Source organism: Manis javanica, chromosome 2 (genome assembly GCF_040802235.1).
Source record: "Manis javanica isolate MJ-LG chromosome 2, MJ_LKY, whole genome shotgun sequence".
Classification (NCBI taxonomy): Eukaryota; Metazoa; Chordata; class Mammalia; order Pholidota; family Manidae; genus Manis; species Manis javanica.
This window is the reverse complement of record NC_133157.1, coordinates 135,315,966-135,332,503: the sequence shown is the minus strand read 5'-3', so window position 1 is coordinate 135,332,503 and position 16,538 is coordinate 135,315,966. Positions and strand designations below refer to the sequence as shown.

At 42.8% G+C, this 16,538-nt stretch overlaps 1 protein-coding gene across 2 annotated transcripts; it reads right to left on the bottom strand.

The window, feature by feature from the left end:
* Positions 1 to 531: 531 nt before the first annotated feature.
* MCM4 (minichromosome maintenance complex component 4) lies at positions 532 to 16,493 on the bottom strand. 2 transcript variants are annotated; one of them, XM_073229490.1, is made up of 16 exons: positions 15,946 to 16,493; positions 15,305 to 15,469; positions 14,796 to 14,956; positions 14,602 to 14,703; positions 14,253 to 14,348; positions 14,076 to 14,171; positions 13,051 to 13,189; positions 10,711 to 10,931; positions 8,710 to 8,830; positions 6,549 to 6,808; positions 5,719 to 6,084; positions 5,151 to 5,278; positions 4,141 to 4,348; positions 2,918 to 3,146; positions 2,278 to 2,411; positions 532 to 1,458 (listed from the first exon to the last, which is right to left on the bottom strand). In XM_073229490.1, exons 1-16 carry the CDS (start codon positions 15,950 to 15,952, stop codon positions 1,366 to 1,368), a joined length of 2,526 nt encoding a protein of 841 aa, XP_073085591.1. In that variant the 5' UTR covers positions 15,953 to 16,493; the 3' UTR covers positions 532 to 1,365. The 2 variants fall into 2 exon arrangements, with proteins under 2 accessions (XP_073085591.1, XP_017526284.1); XM_017670795.3 differs by lacking the exon at positions 15,946 to 16,493 and adding an exon at positions 15,712 to 15,939.
* Between the last annotated feature and the right edge of the window lie 45 nt (positions 16,494 to 16,538).

The window sequence follows — 16,538 nt, the reverse complement described above, 5'->3', positions numbered from 1 at the left end:
AATGGGACATTTATAAAGTATGCACCATGTGACAGGACCCAGGGACCCTGCATGATTCTGGAGGCGTACACAGTGCATTCGAAAGCACTGAACAGTTAAGCATCTGTGTTATACCCGAGTGCTGAAAGTTAAGTTCTAAAGACAGACTCTACTGTTTTTAATTTCATCTCCATATCCTGCTTTGGGTCATGTGAGATGAGACTTCTTGCTTCCCTCATCCATAAAAAGTAAAGTACTGATCCTATGCAGTGAGCTCACTGAGGAAAGCTCTCTAGTGAAGCCAGCTGGTGGGCAGCTAGCCTTGCACCCTCTGATGCCCCCACCTAACCAGCACCTCCCTCAAAATGTCAGGTGTTTTGCAAACCTGCCAGGGACAGTACAGGTAAGAATGGCAACTCAGGAAATGAGTATGGTTGGATGACATCTAAATGTCATTCTGATGTTAACATTCTAATGCTATTCATTTTCTATGGATACTTTATTAATGATGGTAGCCTCTTAAATTATAAAAAAAAGGCTTAACTCATATAATGACAATGTTTCAGAAATTTTTTATTACAGTAGTATTTCCATATAAGATTACAGCTGTGGCAGTTTTATAAGAATAATGACTGCTAAGATTGAAATAATTTTTGAATAAAATGAAACCCATTATAGTATAGGGAATTTCTTTTATGATTCATCAAGTACTTACAATCATGAATTTTCATGAATATAATCTTCATTAATGCTTTTTTTTGATGAAAAAGAATGCCAGATAACCAAATACTATTTATTCTATCATTTATTTAATAGGAAGAAATTTTATTTATCAGCATAAAGTAGTAGAGATTAACCTAGAACTTAATCATTTCTAACCACCCATTTTTTATCCAGTAGTCATGAGAACAAGCCTCTAGGAGAAATGATACTTGAGAATAAGAAAGGCCCTCATCCTTCACTACCTCCCACTGACTGATATACCCTGGCTAAGTCTTATCTCCTATTACAGAAACCTCAAGCACTTGGGACATTGCCATTAGAAAGGATGAACAAAAGCCATGACCCAGACTGGCATCTCCAAAAAGACCGACACCTGCTTATCTGTGTATAAACACAGATAAAGAGCCTCGGTGCTAAAGTAATGGCACTTGAGGAAAACAATTTCTACTGTGTATGTCTGTAAACTGACACAGAACTTTTACTTAAAATAAAAAAATAAAAACACACGCTTCAGTATGAAAATTGAACCCAGGTTAGGAAATTTTCAACTCTATCTCCACTGACAGCAGCAGCAGGTGACCAGCCTGGGCGCCACACCACACAGATATGCAAGCACGTGCCATGCACAGGGCAAGTGTGCAAAACATAGCACTGCTCAGGGCTTCAGAGCAGGCGGACGGTTTTTCCAGTTACTGTCAAGAAGTCATCATCAGCCAAGACACGGAGGGCTTCTTCAAACATATCTTTGGTAATTGCCTTTGGGGAAGAGATGAAAACGAAACTTTACATGGCACGTACTCCTTTACCTGATGAAGGTACAGTGATTTCAACAGTAAAGAGCCACCAGCCTCTCCTTTTTTGGTGGTTGTACTTCCTATGCTCTGACTCAGGAGTGGCAAACACTTCCTATAAAGTGCCAGAGGATGAGGGCTGCAGGTGGCTTGAAGTCCAAAGGTCTGTCACAACTACCACACACTGCCCTATTGTGCCAACATAGCCTAGAAAACACATCGCATGCAGAGTGTATGACGGTGGGCCAAAGGGCCGGATTTGGCCAGTGAAGTTCTTCTCCCTAAACAACTCCACTTCACTTACTCACAACAAGGAACCTGAGTATCTCATCCCTGAAACAAATTTATATAAACAAACTTGATAGTTACTGCAAACATCCTAAATGTCCACCAACTGGTTCAGTAAGTGATGGAATATGGGTGCAACAGAATGTTTCCCAAGCCTTATGTCATGAAGTTCATTTACCATCACAGATGATTTAGTATTGTTCATCAAAAAGAAAACAAACAGCAAGTTAAAAAATGGCGACTACAGATGGCTATTCATTTTTCAAAGACCGTATGTGTAACCGTAACACACAGAAAGTTACGAGGAGTTTAACAAAATTTGCATTCTAATGTTTTTTGATGATGTATTTATGGGTGACCTTACTTTTTCTTCTTTATTCTTATCTATACTTATTACTTAGACAATAAATGAAGAAAAAAAAGAAAACCTTGAAAGCAGTCTAAAGGGAAGAAAGAAAAACTCTATAAATTAAAAAAAATATATGTAAACACTTACTATGTCAGATTGTCCCCGAATATCTTCAAAAAGTTGTTGGTATTTCAGAGCTGGTGTTTTGCCCTTAGATAAAATAAGTTTTTTCAACGCTTCAGCTAATTCTTCTTTCCGTTTACGAGAGGTGGCACTCATTCCTAATTTAAAAGAAATTAACAAAAATGTTTATGCTATAAGCAAGTGAAATACTTCAAATTTCTGTTAAGTATCTCTAAAGTAGTGTCACCAGAAGTCAGGGTACGGTGGCTGAATGCCAAAATTTTCAAAATCATGAGTTCTCAATCCTTTGCTGTTTCTAATTTTCTATAAGTCAATAGCTGTTACTTTCTACTGAAGCATCATCTATATAACCTGTATATGAGTAGTTGCTGCTCGGTAAGAAAGGAATTACTTTAAAATGGGTTAATACGGTGGCCTAGACAGAAAAGATTAAATTCCTTTCAAAATTAGATACAATACTGTGTGTATGTGCATACATGAGTATTCTTCTCACAACTTTTTTCAGATTCTCAGCGGCTCTAATCCAAAAAAGGCTAAAAACCTCCATTTCACATGCTGTAATCATGAGCTCAATTATGAAATATCAATTACATATATATCTAATAACTTTCATGTGCTTTTATGTTCAATGCAAGTAACAAACCTGTGGTAAGAATGGCTATGTCCACGATGCCAGTCCGGGGGTCCGTTGCAGACTGCTTTAGGGCCTCCCGATGGAGGCGTTTTGCCTCTTCAACATCAATTGCTTCAACTTTGTTTGAAAACCGTACTTTTGCATGGGCTTCTGCTAAGCGAATTAATGATTCCAGCTGTCGAGGGTATGCAGAAACCATTCCTCGGCTACTACCAATCTTCCTCATGTCTACATAAGCCTAGTGGGAAATAAACCCAACAGTAACAAAAACCTCAGTTTTGTGGGTGAACTTTGAATAGCCAGAATTTTGTTAAATAAACCAAACTCCTGCAGGGCTGCCATGTGTAGGTACAAAGGAGAATTACAAGCCAGACCTAGCCCTGGGTCTGAAGTCATCAAGGTATATCTGATGTAGCTTTGAAGAACAGGAATGCAAGTGAAGGTGTGTGAGGCTTGGCACCCAGGGGACACAGTGTGTGCGGTTAGGGGCGGGATGCCGTGACTGCACAGCACTCGTCTGAAAAGATGCTCAGGCTTGCTCTGCTTTACAACCCCCACCGAGGAGTCATTTAATGAGCAATGCACAGGATTACCAGGATACCGAAGGTAAGCTGTATTAAACTTAATATAAAGATGCCATTATTTTATTTCTTTTCAAACTCTCAAGAATAAGATACAAATGGAAAACTACATACCATTTGTAACTTTTATTTGCATACTTTTGGGGGCTTAGTTAGGATGTAATCATAAAGCCCATCAAAGCTCCAGGAACCTTCCCAGTATATCACAGTGTTGGAACAACTAGCAAGTGTCATTGGATACTGCGGCCCATGTAAAAGGATACTGAAAAGAGAATATAAGTACTTGCAATTCACTTTATTTTTTAGAAATTAGCAAGTGGAAGCTCAGAGAAATTGGATGACATGTCCAGAGTCACAAAGTTACCAAGTAGCATCATCTATATTTCAGCTCAGGTATTGATATTAAACTCACTGTGCTTCTAAGTATTTGAATATAAAAAGAGTATGTACAATGTACATAAGTCAATCTTTTTTTTCCCTTTTGTTTACATTTGGAAAAGTCAATTTGCAACATAGAAAACAGGTATAGAAAAATTTGTTATTTTTAACAAAGTAATTCATGTTTTGAAGGGAATAACCAGCTCATCCTATTAATGTTTTTGGCTACAGGCTCAGCAAAATCTTTTTAGGCTTTAACGATGGATGTGTTACCTCGATGAGAGCCTGGCTGGCTTCCTGGCTCAGCCGGGGCATGACTGTGCTGTGGGCGTAAGCGATGTAGTCCTTCAGCACTGCCATGTCCATGAACTCCTCTGCCTCCTGCTCCTCACTGCGGTAGTACAGAGCCACTAGGTGGTGAGCCAAACGCCTGTCATAGGCTTCGTCCTGAGGGTCCAGCATGAGGAATATCAAATCAAACCTGAGAAGACATTGTAAAGGCACTGTTTTTCCTGGATGGGAACACCACATACCTACAAACGTAATTTTAAAATTACTCTTGAGCCACCCAGGCATGCACAGTAGACATGTGTTTGGTGGGGCTGTCTTGGGAAAAGGGCCTTCAGATCTGTGCACTTCACCCTGTTCTGTTCCCAGCAGGTGCCTGCTTTCCTGGCCCTGAGGAAAGGCTGGTCACAAGAAGTGAGATACTCCTGAGGGAAGTGTTACCATAATTTTGAAGACTAGATTTAAATGAAAACACAATTATTCTGGGGGAGAAAGAACTATTTGGTTAAAAAAAGTCAAGTAATTAAAATCAAAAATCCTTTTAAGAATGACATTAGTATTTGGAGTAGGGGGTGAGAAAATGTGTGGATTATATGGCTACACTTTAGCACACTAGAACTCATCTACTATCTGAAGCTGTTTCCTGCATGCACTGTTGATTCTCTATGTCATCTTTAAGACTAAGATTAAAGTTGTGAACAATAGGCTTCTGAAAAGGATGTCAAGGTGAGATGTCCTAATTGCTTCAAAAAATGAATTAAGGCACTACCCACTGTTGATTGAAATAGCATATAGTCCTTGCCCTGAAAACCCTTGAACAAATTGAAAACTTTTACATCAGTGATGAGTTTATCACATAAGCAGTTGCTGAACTTTAGTATTTCCTTTATCACATAAGCAGTTGCTGAACTTTAGTATTTCCTTTTCTTAATTTCACCCTGAAAATTCTACAAATGGAGCCAGGTTAGGTCTCTTTTACAAAAATGTTTTTATACCTTGATAATAATGTGTGAGGGAGCTGGATATTTTCAATGGTGGTTTTTCTAGGATTCCACTGAGACTCAATTGGATTTGCAGCTGCCAGGACAGAGGTGCGTGCATTGAGCTGACAGATAATCCCAGCCTATGAAAGAAACAGTGCCGTTAGAGGCCCCACCCCAACACTGACACCCCAACACATTGCTAGAGGGCAAGTTATCCTCACACGTGTCCTCTACCATATGTCCACTGTCACTCAGAGCCACGTCACCTTGGAAAGTGTCCTGTCCTCAAATTCATGCCAAGAGCCAAGTTTTAAATGTATGTACACCAATACATCTTTCTCAGAAACTAAATTCCATGCATGAGACTTACAACAAACTCAAGTTCTATGACTACCACATCACAGCAGATTACTACAGCAAAAAAGATGAAAGAATTCTGGAGAAAACACTCAGTATTAGCTATAATCTAGTGAGAAAAGTTATTTACCAGTTTCCCTAAGTTAGAACCAAGGTTAACACTGTGTGGTCCACAGATCTGTATTTCAAGTACTCATGTTTATGAACAGAGAATGGGACTCACCTTGGCTATAGAAAGAGTCTGCTGTTCCATGACTTCATGCAATACTGATCTTGTACTTTCATTCATCTTGTCGAACTCATCAATACAGCAGATACCATTGTCACTCAGGACAAGGGCACCGGTCTGCAGGACGAGCTGCCTCGTCTCAGGGTCTTTCATTACATAGGCAGTGAGGCCAACAGCACTGGAGCCCTTCCCGGATGTGTACTGGCCCCTGGGGACCAGGTTGTACACGTACTGCAGCAGCTGGGACTTGCTAGTTCCAGGGTCACCACACAGCAGGATGTTGATCTCAGCACGAAATTTGCCCCTTCCTGTGTGGCTAAAATCCTTTCTTGTTCCACTGAAGAGCTGAAGCAAGATTCCCTAAACAAATAAACAAACAAGTAAACTATGTCTAAACATTCATTTACTATAGAATAACTGAGGTACAGCTTAAACATGAGAGGTACTTTTCTACTCTGTTAATAAAGAAGTCAAAGGAAGGTAGAAAAAATGTTAACAATGCTATAAGTTACTACTAAGCAAATTATTCGTAAGCATATAATTCCATCAGGCCAGAACGGGAGCCCTGTAAATCCCTATTCTGACCTGACTCCGTGCGGCTTTTCTTAAGTTTAGAAACATTTAAGTTTGTTGTAGAGTTGAGGTAAAACAATGATGCTGTGGTTCTTGTCAACCAATAACCAGGTCAGGCTGTGAGTGCCTTGCTCTGCCTGACAGGCAGCAGCCCTTATTCTTTATTGGGGAGAGCAGGGGGAAAGGATGTTTATATCATTTGATCCCAAAGAACCATAAATTCCAGCCACATGTTACAAATCCATTGTTACCTTCTTTATATCTTCATGTTCATAAATGCTGGGAGCCAAGGCTGAAGCAAGTCTCTCATAAATATCTGGTTTTCTGGAAAGTTCCTTAAGCAATTCCACACGCTTCTCTGAAAAAAGTTTCTGTTCTGCTTCTTCATCAAGACCATGCAGACGTTTTGCGTCGGTTTTCCGATAGTGAATGACATCAATGTGGGTTTTGTAGACAGATTTCACGTTACTCACTCTTGGATTCACTCGAATTGGAACAGCTCGATAGATGCCTGAGGGCACAAACACAAAGCACTTTACCTCCCACTATCCAGCTCACTCAGCCAGCGCAGACCACAGGCAGTGCAGAGAGCTGAGCGCTGGGCCTGGAGGAGGCAAGCTTCCCAGCACACTGCCTGCACGGCCTTCCCAGAACTCAGGACTCAGGCATACCCTGCAAAGCTTCTGCCTAACAGGGCAGGGCAAGAGGAAAGAACACAGATCTCTGAAAAAGGCAGACCTAAAAACACGTTCCTCTGTGAGCACTCATCAGCTATGGCTTTGCGCACCCACATGAACATAACCACGGCACATAACCATTCTGAGGTTTAAATGAAATTGCTTTGCTTCTAGCACAGCACATGGTTATATTCAATGAACAGTATTCAATTAACAGTACTTTCACTTTTAAGCTGAGTGTACAGAATGTTAATAATTATTGGACTGGAAAAAAACACTATGATCTGGTACCAAAAACTTGGGTGAGTGGCCACACCCTACCCTACTTCGTAAAGAGAATTTGTGAGCATTAAAAGAAGCAGATGAACCTTTCAACCTTACCAACTCATCCATTCTCTATGAAGAAAAGCTTCTAAGACTGATACGTCTGATGTTTATCTTTTTTGAAGTCCAAACTTGAAGGATTGAACTCCAGGACAAATGTTTCCTGCTGCTTTGAGAAAACACTGGATTTCTCTCAGCCTTCACAACAGGCTGCCACAGATCACCTGTCATTCTGTTTATTAACAGGTCACTGAAGTCTTTTTTATGATTATAAAAAATGGTTTCTATGTAACATTTTCAGATTGTACACTATTCTTCACCCCAAGACAGATGAGGCATGGATGACTGTTTCTTGGGATAAAGGGGCTGGCTATCTCTGCTGGTGTGCACCACAATTCATCTCTTCACAGAACTGCACTGATGGCACTCGCTTCGTATCTACATGGTGCTTCCCACAGCCCCCAAATGCTTTCCCACATATCCTCACATTAATTCCACTTCGCCATGAGGAAATTAAAACATTGGATTAAATACTTTATCAGAGGTTTCAGAGCAGTAGGGTGGCAAAACTAGGATTGAAGGATGACATTCATTCCCATTTGGAACTACTACAAGTACTTTTACTACGTGAGTGCTGGTGACAACTGCTGGGCTCCTTCTCAGGGGACTGGGCGTGGCCGGGCTCACAGAGCAGGGCAGGTGAATACCTCAGGAGCACAGCCCCTCGGCCCCAGCAGAGGCCTGAGCCTGCCACAAACACAAATCCCCAGTACTGAGAGGCCAAGTGAAACGGCGCCACACTACCCAGTGGGACTGGGAGAAAGACTGGCAGCTGGGTGCAGTGAGAAGAGCCCCAGGGCAGCAAGAGAGGAGGAGTCCTGGTGCCACTCATTACCACAGGCTCTTAGCACAGTGATCTACACATCTGAGTCTCATCCTCCTCAGCTCTAAAAATACTACAGTGAAATCCTGCAGTGTAAGTAAGGTGCTCTGACTCATTCTTCCCTAAATAAATATATTTTAACCCTTAGCTGTGTATTTGGGAAATAAGGAAATTATTAAAAATTCCAGAGCTGGCCAAGCGCTGATTCCTTGAGTGGTTGGCATAGTGCAACACCTACCACCACCCTCGTTTGAAGCTTTCTCCAGACATCGACACTCTCAAGTCAAGATACACACGTAGCTTGGGATGCTGAGACAAGGCAAGTGACTGCAGGGGGTGCACACTGGAGGGTTCCATCTGGCTAAAAAGAGCGTGATTGAAGCAGCACACCCCACCATCTCCAGACCTGAAGGACAGCGGAGGCAGGACTGAGCCCTAGGACAATGAATTCCCAACTAGGCAAAGGAATAGAAAGTGTCACTAAAAGCCAGACAGACTTACTGCCATCAATACAACCTACATTCTTACCTGTAACATTCACTCTGTCCCCTGGTTGAACCTTGTCAACAAGATCATTGTGAGCAAACAGGATGACAGTGTGAGGTGTCTGTCCTGCAGGCATATCTTCAGGGGACTCCTGAAGCTTGATCTGAAAAAGGAGCAGTGCGAACAGAAAACTCAGGAAAGAGCATAATGGAGACAAAACTTTGTACCACTTACAGGCAACTGTTTTTGATACCTAGCATCTTTCTCTTTAAAACATCATTCTTTGTTTTAACCTCTGGATGGTTAAGTTTTTAGAAAAGCTTTTAATGTGGCATGGACACATGCTTTGTGAGAATGTTATTCATTTAAAAACTTCTATGAAGAGGAGGAGCAGCAGTTCACTTGACTGTTTTCCCACCATTTAGAGACTGTAGTGGAGATCTCTGCATAAATGTTTCTCTACATTTCTAATTATTTTGGGGGATATTACTGCTAGCAGACATCCTGGGTGGAGCTGTTCATGGTCAAGCACTTCTGTGCATCTGTAACTGCCTGCAACTCACAAGTTCCTACCTATTCACCTGACTTGTATTTACTCACCTGATGGGCACCTGCTGAGCACAATGGCACAGGCTGAGCCCTATTCCAGGTGTTGGGGACTCTGAAGCAATCAGTTTCTTCCCCCAGATTGGAGGGGGGACAGATAATACACAAAAGCATTGCACAGAAGAAAAAAAGCAAGGATCACAGGCAGTGGGTTGGAGATGCTTTCCATAAAGGTTAGGAAGGGTCCTTCTCAAATCAGGTGACCTCTGGGCAGAGGTCTAAGGATATTAGGAGGGACACAACGTTCTTAATGAAAAGAACAGCAAGTGCAAAGGTCCTGAGGCAGGCCAGTGCTTGGCTGAGCTGTGAATAAGGAAATGGCTGACATAACATCAGTGAGGCCTGTGGGTACAAGGGGGTGCTGTGGGGTGACACTTGGCCATGTAGACTTGAAGGCTACTTTAAGATACTAGGTTTTACTTAAGTCAGTTGGGAGTCTTTGAAGCATTCCAAGACTACTACACCAATGAGCTCCTTGGAAGCAGGGCACCCACCTCTCCATCTCCATCGCCTAGCAATGTGCTGGCATGAGTTGAGGTACATTTGCCCCAGTAATTTATACCAATAGCAGATAAAAATTTATATCTTAATTTTCAGTTTTTTTGGTTAGTAAAGAAGTTGAGCACTTTTCCACATTTGCTAGTAATTTTCTTACTGACTTCCTGTCAGTAAGTATTCTGAACACATTCTCTCTACTTAGCATTAAAAAACTGTTAAAACATTGTAACAATAAAAACTCAAGACCTTGTGCATACTTTTTACACCACTACAATCATGGTAAATAAATGATTTCCTTTTACCACTTACTTCTGTCATTTTAGTAACTTTATCTTTTAAGATTTTCATGATTGAAGACATAAAAGACCAAGCTTCCTATAAAGTTTGCGAGGAAAACTTAGAAAAATTTCTCAGCCTATTCTATACCAGTGAGACAGTTGCAAAATGACACAATTTAATCAAGTAATTTTCACTGATTTTAAATCTTTGATCTGACATATATGAAAAATTTTTTTAACAATCTTAATTACTTCCCATAGAAGTATCTGATGTTAAATTTAATAGATGAAAAAGTAGGCTAGTTTCATCTGTTAAATTACAAATGACATTAAACTTAAGATGTTTATAGTGGAAGAATGCATTTTCTTCTCATTATGAAGTACTTCAGGCTGAGAACAGAGTATATAATAAAGAGGCGGAGCTCACTGGTAATAAAAACAGGGACACTGCTATCCCTAAGCTGAAGTGCTGCAAATGCCAAACCAACATCCTGCTAACAAAACCTACATCATCAGAGAAGGAGCTGAATGCCGTTTAGGAAGCAAGGCTTCAGGGCCTTCCTAGCAGGCAGGTTTGGCTTTTGAGAATCTAGACAGATGTAGAATGGAGGCAAGATATATGCTAAAGGGTTGGTGGCGCATGGGTCAGAAGGCCACGTACCATCTGCTTGTCGGAGAACATGGAGCGGTTGTGGATCAGCGCCATGCTGTGGGCAGTGCGGCAGCGATCACACACACAGGGCTCAGCAATGCGGCCACGGTCTATCTCCACCCGGGCCGTGTGGGCGCACAGCTGGCATTGGAAGAAGGCCTCCTGCATCTCCGGAATCAGCTGGGATGTCCTGATCACCATGCCACTGATAGCGATGAGCTGGTCGATGTCTGCAAAGGGAGGGAGGCTGGCTCGCCCACCAGGCCAATGTCCCCAGCCCAGCCAATGTGTCCCTTAGCTGGCCCCTGTCAGGGCAGGTTTGGGCCTGCCACCAAGTCCAGAACAACACCGGGAGATGCAGAGGAACCAGGGATGGCAGAGGTCAAGGCAGGTGCATGTCCAGGTGCCCTCAGTCTGGCCTAGGATGCCCTTCCTGTGTCCAGTTTGCCTTCCTCCTGACCTTAATGGGTTCCTGGCTTCTTTCCTCAGGGCACTGTCCAATAGGCATCCCCACCTCGTTTCTCTCCTGCTCAGCTCCACTGTCTTGTTTCAGATCAGAAGCTCTGTGCTTTTGCCCTGTCCACAGCCTCCATTCACTCACTGTGCCACGTGCAGTCCTGCTCTGTATGTGAAAGCCAGACAGCTGGGCCTGAGTACCTATGTGACCCTGAGGACACTTAGCCTCTCTCTGCCCCATGGTCAGAATGGGACTAATGACAGTACATGCCTCACAAAGTTGAGACTAAGACGGGGCATACATCAAGCCTAATGAGAACAGTAGGCAGAGAATAAGCACTATAATTCAGGCAGTCATCACTATCTATAAGAAAACCCCTGTATAATTTCTCACTCTTGCTCATGGTTCCTCTAAAATTTGGACCCTTCCTGACGACTTTTTCCCCAACTAATTCCCACTGCTGGTTCCAAATGAGTTAGTTACTTGTGGTCTAAAAAACTTGGCCTGTAGTTAGCCACTGCCACCTTGTAGATGGCTCCATCCTTCCCCCTCCCAGTGCTGAGGCCTCTGCAATTCAGCCCCACCCTCCTACCTACTTACAAAGCTTCCTTGCTTTTTGACCAATCCTTCTTTTCCTTTAAATGCAACTTGTTAACAAGTTATATAAATAAAAGTTAAAAACCTTTGAAACCAGCGGACTACTTGGCAGTTCCCTGACTTCTAAAACTATGTAATCTCCAATCTTACCAATTATTTTTCACCTAGCAATGTTCTGCCTCTGGAAACCTCAATGCAGCTCCCCTACTTGCTCGTGTCCCCACCAGAACTGCCTAACAGAGAGATGAGGTCAGGAACCAATTTCATAAGAGAAAAAATACTACACTTCTTTAATCAAAAGCGAAGTCCAACATTTGTTCATATTTATGGCTGTCTTTTACTGAAATCTGTGTCTTTTCTCAGACACTGCCTTGTTTCAACAATTTGCCTACAGGGGTATTCATGAATTCTCAACAGCTTTTATACCTCAATCTTCAATGCATGGCAGATAATCACACACATGACATGGCAGGTAACTGTCTTGTACATCACTGTTCAGCTTAGGGTCCTGTCTCATGCCTGAGCTACTGATAAATTCTCCTAACCGAACTTCAACATACCTTATATACTAGACCCACTGTGAACTTCTCAGGAGTGGCAAAATCCTTCTCCTCAAAATTATCAATGGCAGTCTATTGACTTTGGAATAAAAGTCTGATGAAGTAGGAATTCAAAGCTCTTTGGGACCTCAGCCTTACAGCACCCCCACAAACATTTCCTCCCAACTCCCTGCTCCAGTACCACTTATTGTCCACATGTAGTCCTGTTTCCCTTCTGCTTATATCCCTTCCTTCTGCTAAGTGAATTCCTTCACATCTGCTGTCCAAGTGCTGAGAATAATCCAAATTTCTCTTTCCCCATGAAATCTTCCACTAGGTTCTATGCTCTCTTCCTCCCCCTGGGCTAAAAGGCATCTCCGCACTGTTTTTCTGTTATTCTACCTCTTTTTCTACTTACTTTCTAAACCAGATTTCTTTCTTAAGCTCCAGGCAGGGATCATAGCTTGTTATTTGTTTTCTACAGTGATTTCGACAAAGTGCCTACTATAAACCCTAAAATTATTATTTGGGAAAATTCACCTTAAGATAGAGAATTGTTATCAATAGTGCGAAAATATTTTATATAATTTCAGTTAAGTTAGAAAAAGGTATGGTGAGTTCATAAATGTACAGAATAATCGACTCTGCTAATATTTTGCCAAGTTGTAATCTATTACCACCACTATCACCAATTCTTTCGATGAAGTAAGATACTGCTTTTTGTGTAAGGTATTTTCCTGCTATTCAAAATATTACCTTCTGGATTCAGGTTTCTCATATTCTTAGTCTTCAATGCATTGAATGGTCTTACTTGAATCTGATGTTCTAAGATAGAGTCAGGGTAACGGTCAAAGAAGATCTCATTGACGGCCATGTCAAAAGTTGGGATAACTTCCTATAAAAAATAAGTAAAAGGATGTTAAGCTGTGCTTGTATTCCTATCTTAGGCTTAAATGTATGAAACAAAGCATTTCATAGCAGCAAAGTATAAAACAAAGACACATGGCATAATCCTAAAGTGTTATCATGTATCATCATACACATTGTTTACAAAACTTTAGGCACACTGGACTAGCTCACCTCTGCACATTCTCATTTGGGTTAAATGTGATTACACGAGAGAGTGCCTTTGTGACATGCAGGTGTACCTCAGTAACACAAGTCTGAGCTCATACCTTCCATGTCTTACTTTTTCTCCATAATGAAATGATACCAAAATAGGTTTAAATCATAGCTATTTTTATCAAATTTGTTAACATTTGTTTCTTAATTCTCCAGATGAAGAAACAGCCTCTGGGAGCCTAAGTAACTCAAGTTTCAAGGTTACATAGCTATTAAGCAGCAAAATTAAGTCTGTCAAGTCTGCTTATCTCCAAAGCCTATAGCTAAAATCAACATAGCTGATAGTTGAAAAAGACTATAATATGGTTAATATATTGTTAGAGATGACAGAAGAGTATATGCATTTATAGAATATTTCCCTTTAAGATAATTTACTTAATCAAACCCAAGAAGTCATCAATTTTAAGATTCAGCATTATTGTTAAACTATCAAGAAACTGCCGATTAAACTATGACACGCCATTGACAGTAATACACATCCCAATTTCAGAAATGTTCAAGTGTGAAAAAATGTTCATCTTAAAGGAGATGAAACATGGTTTGCTTAAGTTTCTGTGCTTTGGAGGCACATTCTGTTAACCAGGGAAATTTTGCTGTCCAGAAACCTAGTTGATCTACATGTTTACTGTAATTCAAGAAGGTCAAAGCCAAGTTCTTACCTGTGGGTAGCAGATGAGCTGTCTGTATAGATTTTTGTCAAATGATTTTATGTGTTCACAGTTTATATCTAAAAATGGCTCCCCAATAACATTAATCTATAAGACAAAACAAACAAGTTATATTCTAGTTGTTTTAAAATGCATAATTTGCATTTATAAGTAAGAACATCTGATTACCTCCCCGAGTCGTTGCATGTACAGAGGTTCAGTAATATCTATGCCAACGTTTTCTTCTTCTTTGGCCAGTGGGTCAATAAAACGCTGAAGGAATCTCTTGATGTGGAGAGAAAAACCATTAAACTCAATGTATTAAATGAGCAACCATCAAAAAACAAATAGTTTTAAGTAGGTCACTAACTGGAGGAAAACAAAAATACCTTTTCTTCTTAAAAACTAGAAAATCAACAATTCTAAATTACCTAAAACTCTGCCCCTAAGCATTATGGCTCCTTAGATATACGCTATAAACACTTTCTCTAGCATTTTCAGAGCCCTAAAGGCATGAATTTTAACACATATAGCTTACCTGAAAATTTTCTTTGCAGGTTGCCACATTTACATCTGTTCCCCAAATCACAAGTTTCTGGCCTAAAGTCTGTTCACTTGCCACTGTATCTTCTGCAGTGGGCTACACAGAAAAATATGACAATCATGTTAATGGGAAATTACCCATTTTATGTTCCCCAGTGATGCCAGCAGAAGACTGTACTGTATACTCACCCCATCTGACTGCAAATCCACCTGCAGGCCCTTGCGGGCAGACCCCAGATCAGGCCTCTGCCTCACTGGTGTGCCTCTAACACCACTCCTTGGAGTTCCCTCTATCCGAGAGCTGGGAGTGCCATATGTCAGTGGCGAGCTATCAAAGTCAAGAGGAACAGCTACAAAAATAAAATTTGAAATTCTACCGTTAAGTTTTGGTAGTGCACAAACCCTAAACTACAGGATAACATAAACAGATAACACGTGTTGATCTAAGTCATCTAACCGCAATTGCACACAGTGTTTATAAATCCTGTGGTGGAGAACTGTCTGAGGACTATTGAATGCCCTGTTAAAAGAAGCTGCGCCAAGTTTGTTTGCTCACTAAACTCTGAATGTATGATCCCTGTACTCTTGGGTGAACGCATCAGCTCGTGCACGGAGTTGCAACTACCCATCAACAAAGCAGCAAACCTGATGCACCATGTGCATAAACCACAGGATAACCCAGACCTGCACAAACATACCTGAGGAGGGCATCCTTGGAGGGCTGGAAAACAAAGGGTCGCGTGAGGTGGGGCTCTGCAACTCGGCCCCCGGGGAAGTGGGCATGGGCTGCAGCTCTCCGGTGGACGTGGAGTCCTCGCTCCGGCGCTTGTGAGAAGGGGAGGCCCTGGCATCCTCACCGCGAGCTGGGACACAAGAACAGAAAGGCGCCGTCACCCCTCTCTCTTCCCGATGTGCCTCTTGGGGCGGTCAGACTCGTTACTGGACATATATCACAACACCGCGCCGGCAGGCGGCGACGCCACGTTTGCCCGTACTGGTGTGGCACCGGCCGGCGCGGCGGATACCGTCGCCGCACGCCCAGTCTCCGGAACGGTGGGAAAAGCGGGCGGGACCGTACGGCCCACCCGCCGGCCGAGGCACTTACGCGTCTGCGCTGGGGTCGCCCGCCCGCGCCGGCTTCCGCGGCGGCTCGGGGTCGATGCCGGGGACGACATGGTGCTCTGGAACGTGCGCCACAAAACACCAGCTAGCTCTGCCCCAAGCACTCACAGCCCGCTCCGCTCGACGGCACGCGCAAGGGCAGCGCTTCCGCACCGAGCCAGCCACGACGGAGTTTCGCGCCCTGGGCCCCGCCGTCCCGCCCTTGGCAGCGCCTCACCAGTCATGGAGGCGGCTCTGGAATGGCCCCGCCTCTGGAAGGCTCCATTGCGCACCGACAGGGAGAACTGAAGGGCTGCCCAGGGAGGTCCAGACAGGGCTTCTCTCGGAGTACCCCTTCGTGCAGATGGTTTGCTCCCGTGGTGTACCGCGCTTTCGCAGGAAATCTGCGGACTCCCACCAGGCCAAGTGACGTGGGCTCATCTTCACGGTGGCGGCGCCCAGGGAGAACACGCTTCTTTAGCTCTTAGGCGTTTTCCGTTCTAACGATATCCCTAGTGCTTTTCCACTCATTTCATCACAAATGTTAGATCCCGACCCAAGCCCTGGCTTGTCTTTTTCTGCCTCGGGTACCTACCTAGTCAACTTCAAGTTACCAACTCTCACTCATTTCAGGTCAAAACGTTGGATTCCAGTTTCTCTTTAAGCGTCCACATACGCATCCTAAGTGTACTGTGTGCAACACACTAAAAAAACCCGCCACTATCTTAATTCACGGGTGAAAGGCAGTTCCTACGTTTAGGACCCACCGCGACGGCCTCATGGAAGGTTCCCGCCGTCGCGAACACCACCCTCCGCCAGGCCCGCCCCGAG

Excerpts from the sequence above, each read along its gene's own strand:
- MCM4 (XM_017670795.3), bottom strand. The coding sequence starts at position 15,781 with ATGTCGTCCCCGGCATCGACCCCGAGCCGCCGCGGAAGCCGGCGCGGG. Across the intron at positions 13,190-14,075 it reads AGCTCATCTGCTACCCACAG|GAAGTTATCCCAACTTTTGA; the intron begins GTAAGAACTTGG and ends TATTTTTTATAG. Across the intron at positions 3,147-4,140 it reads CCAGCCAGGCTCTCATCGAG|GCTTATGTAGACATGAGGAA; the intron begins GTAACACATCCA and ends ATTTCCCACTAG.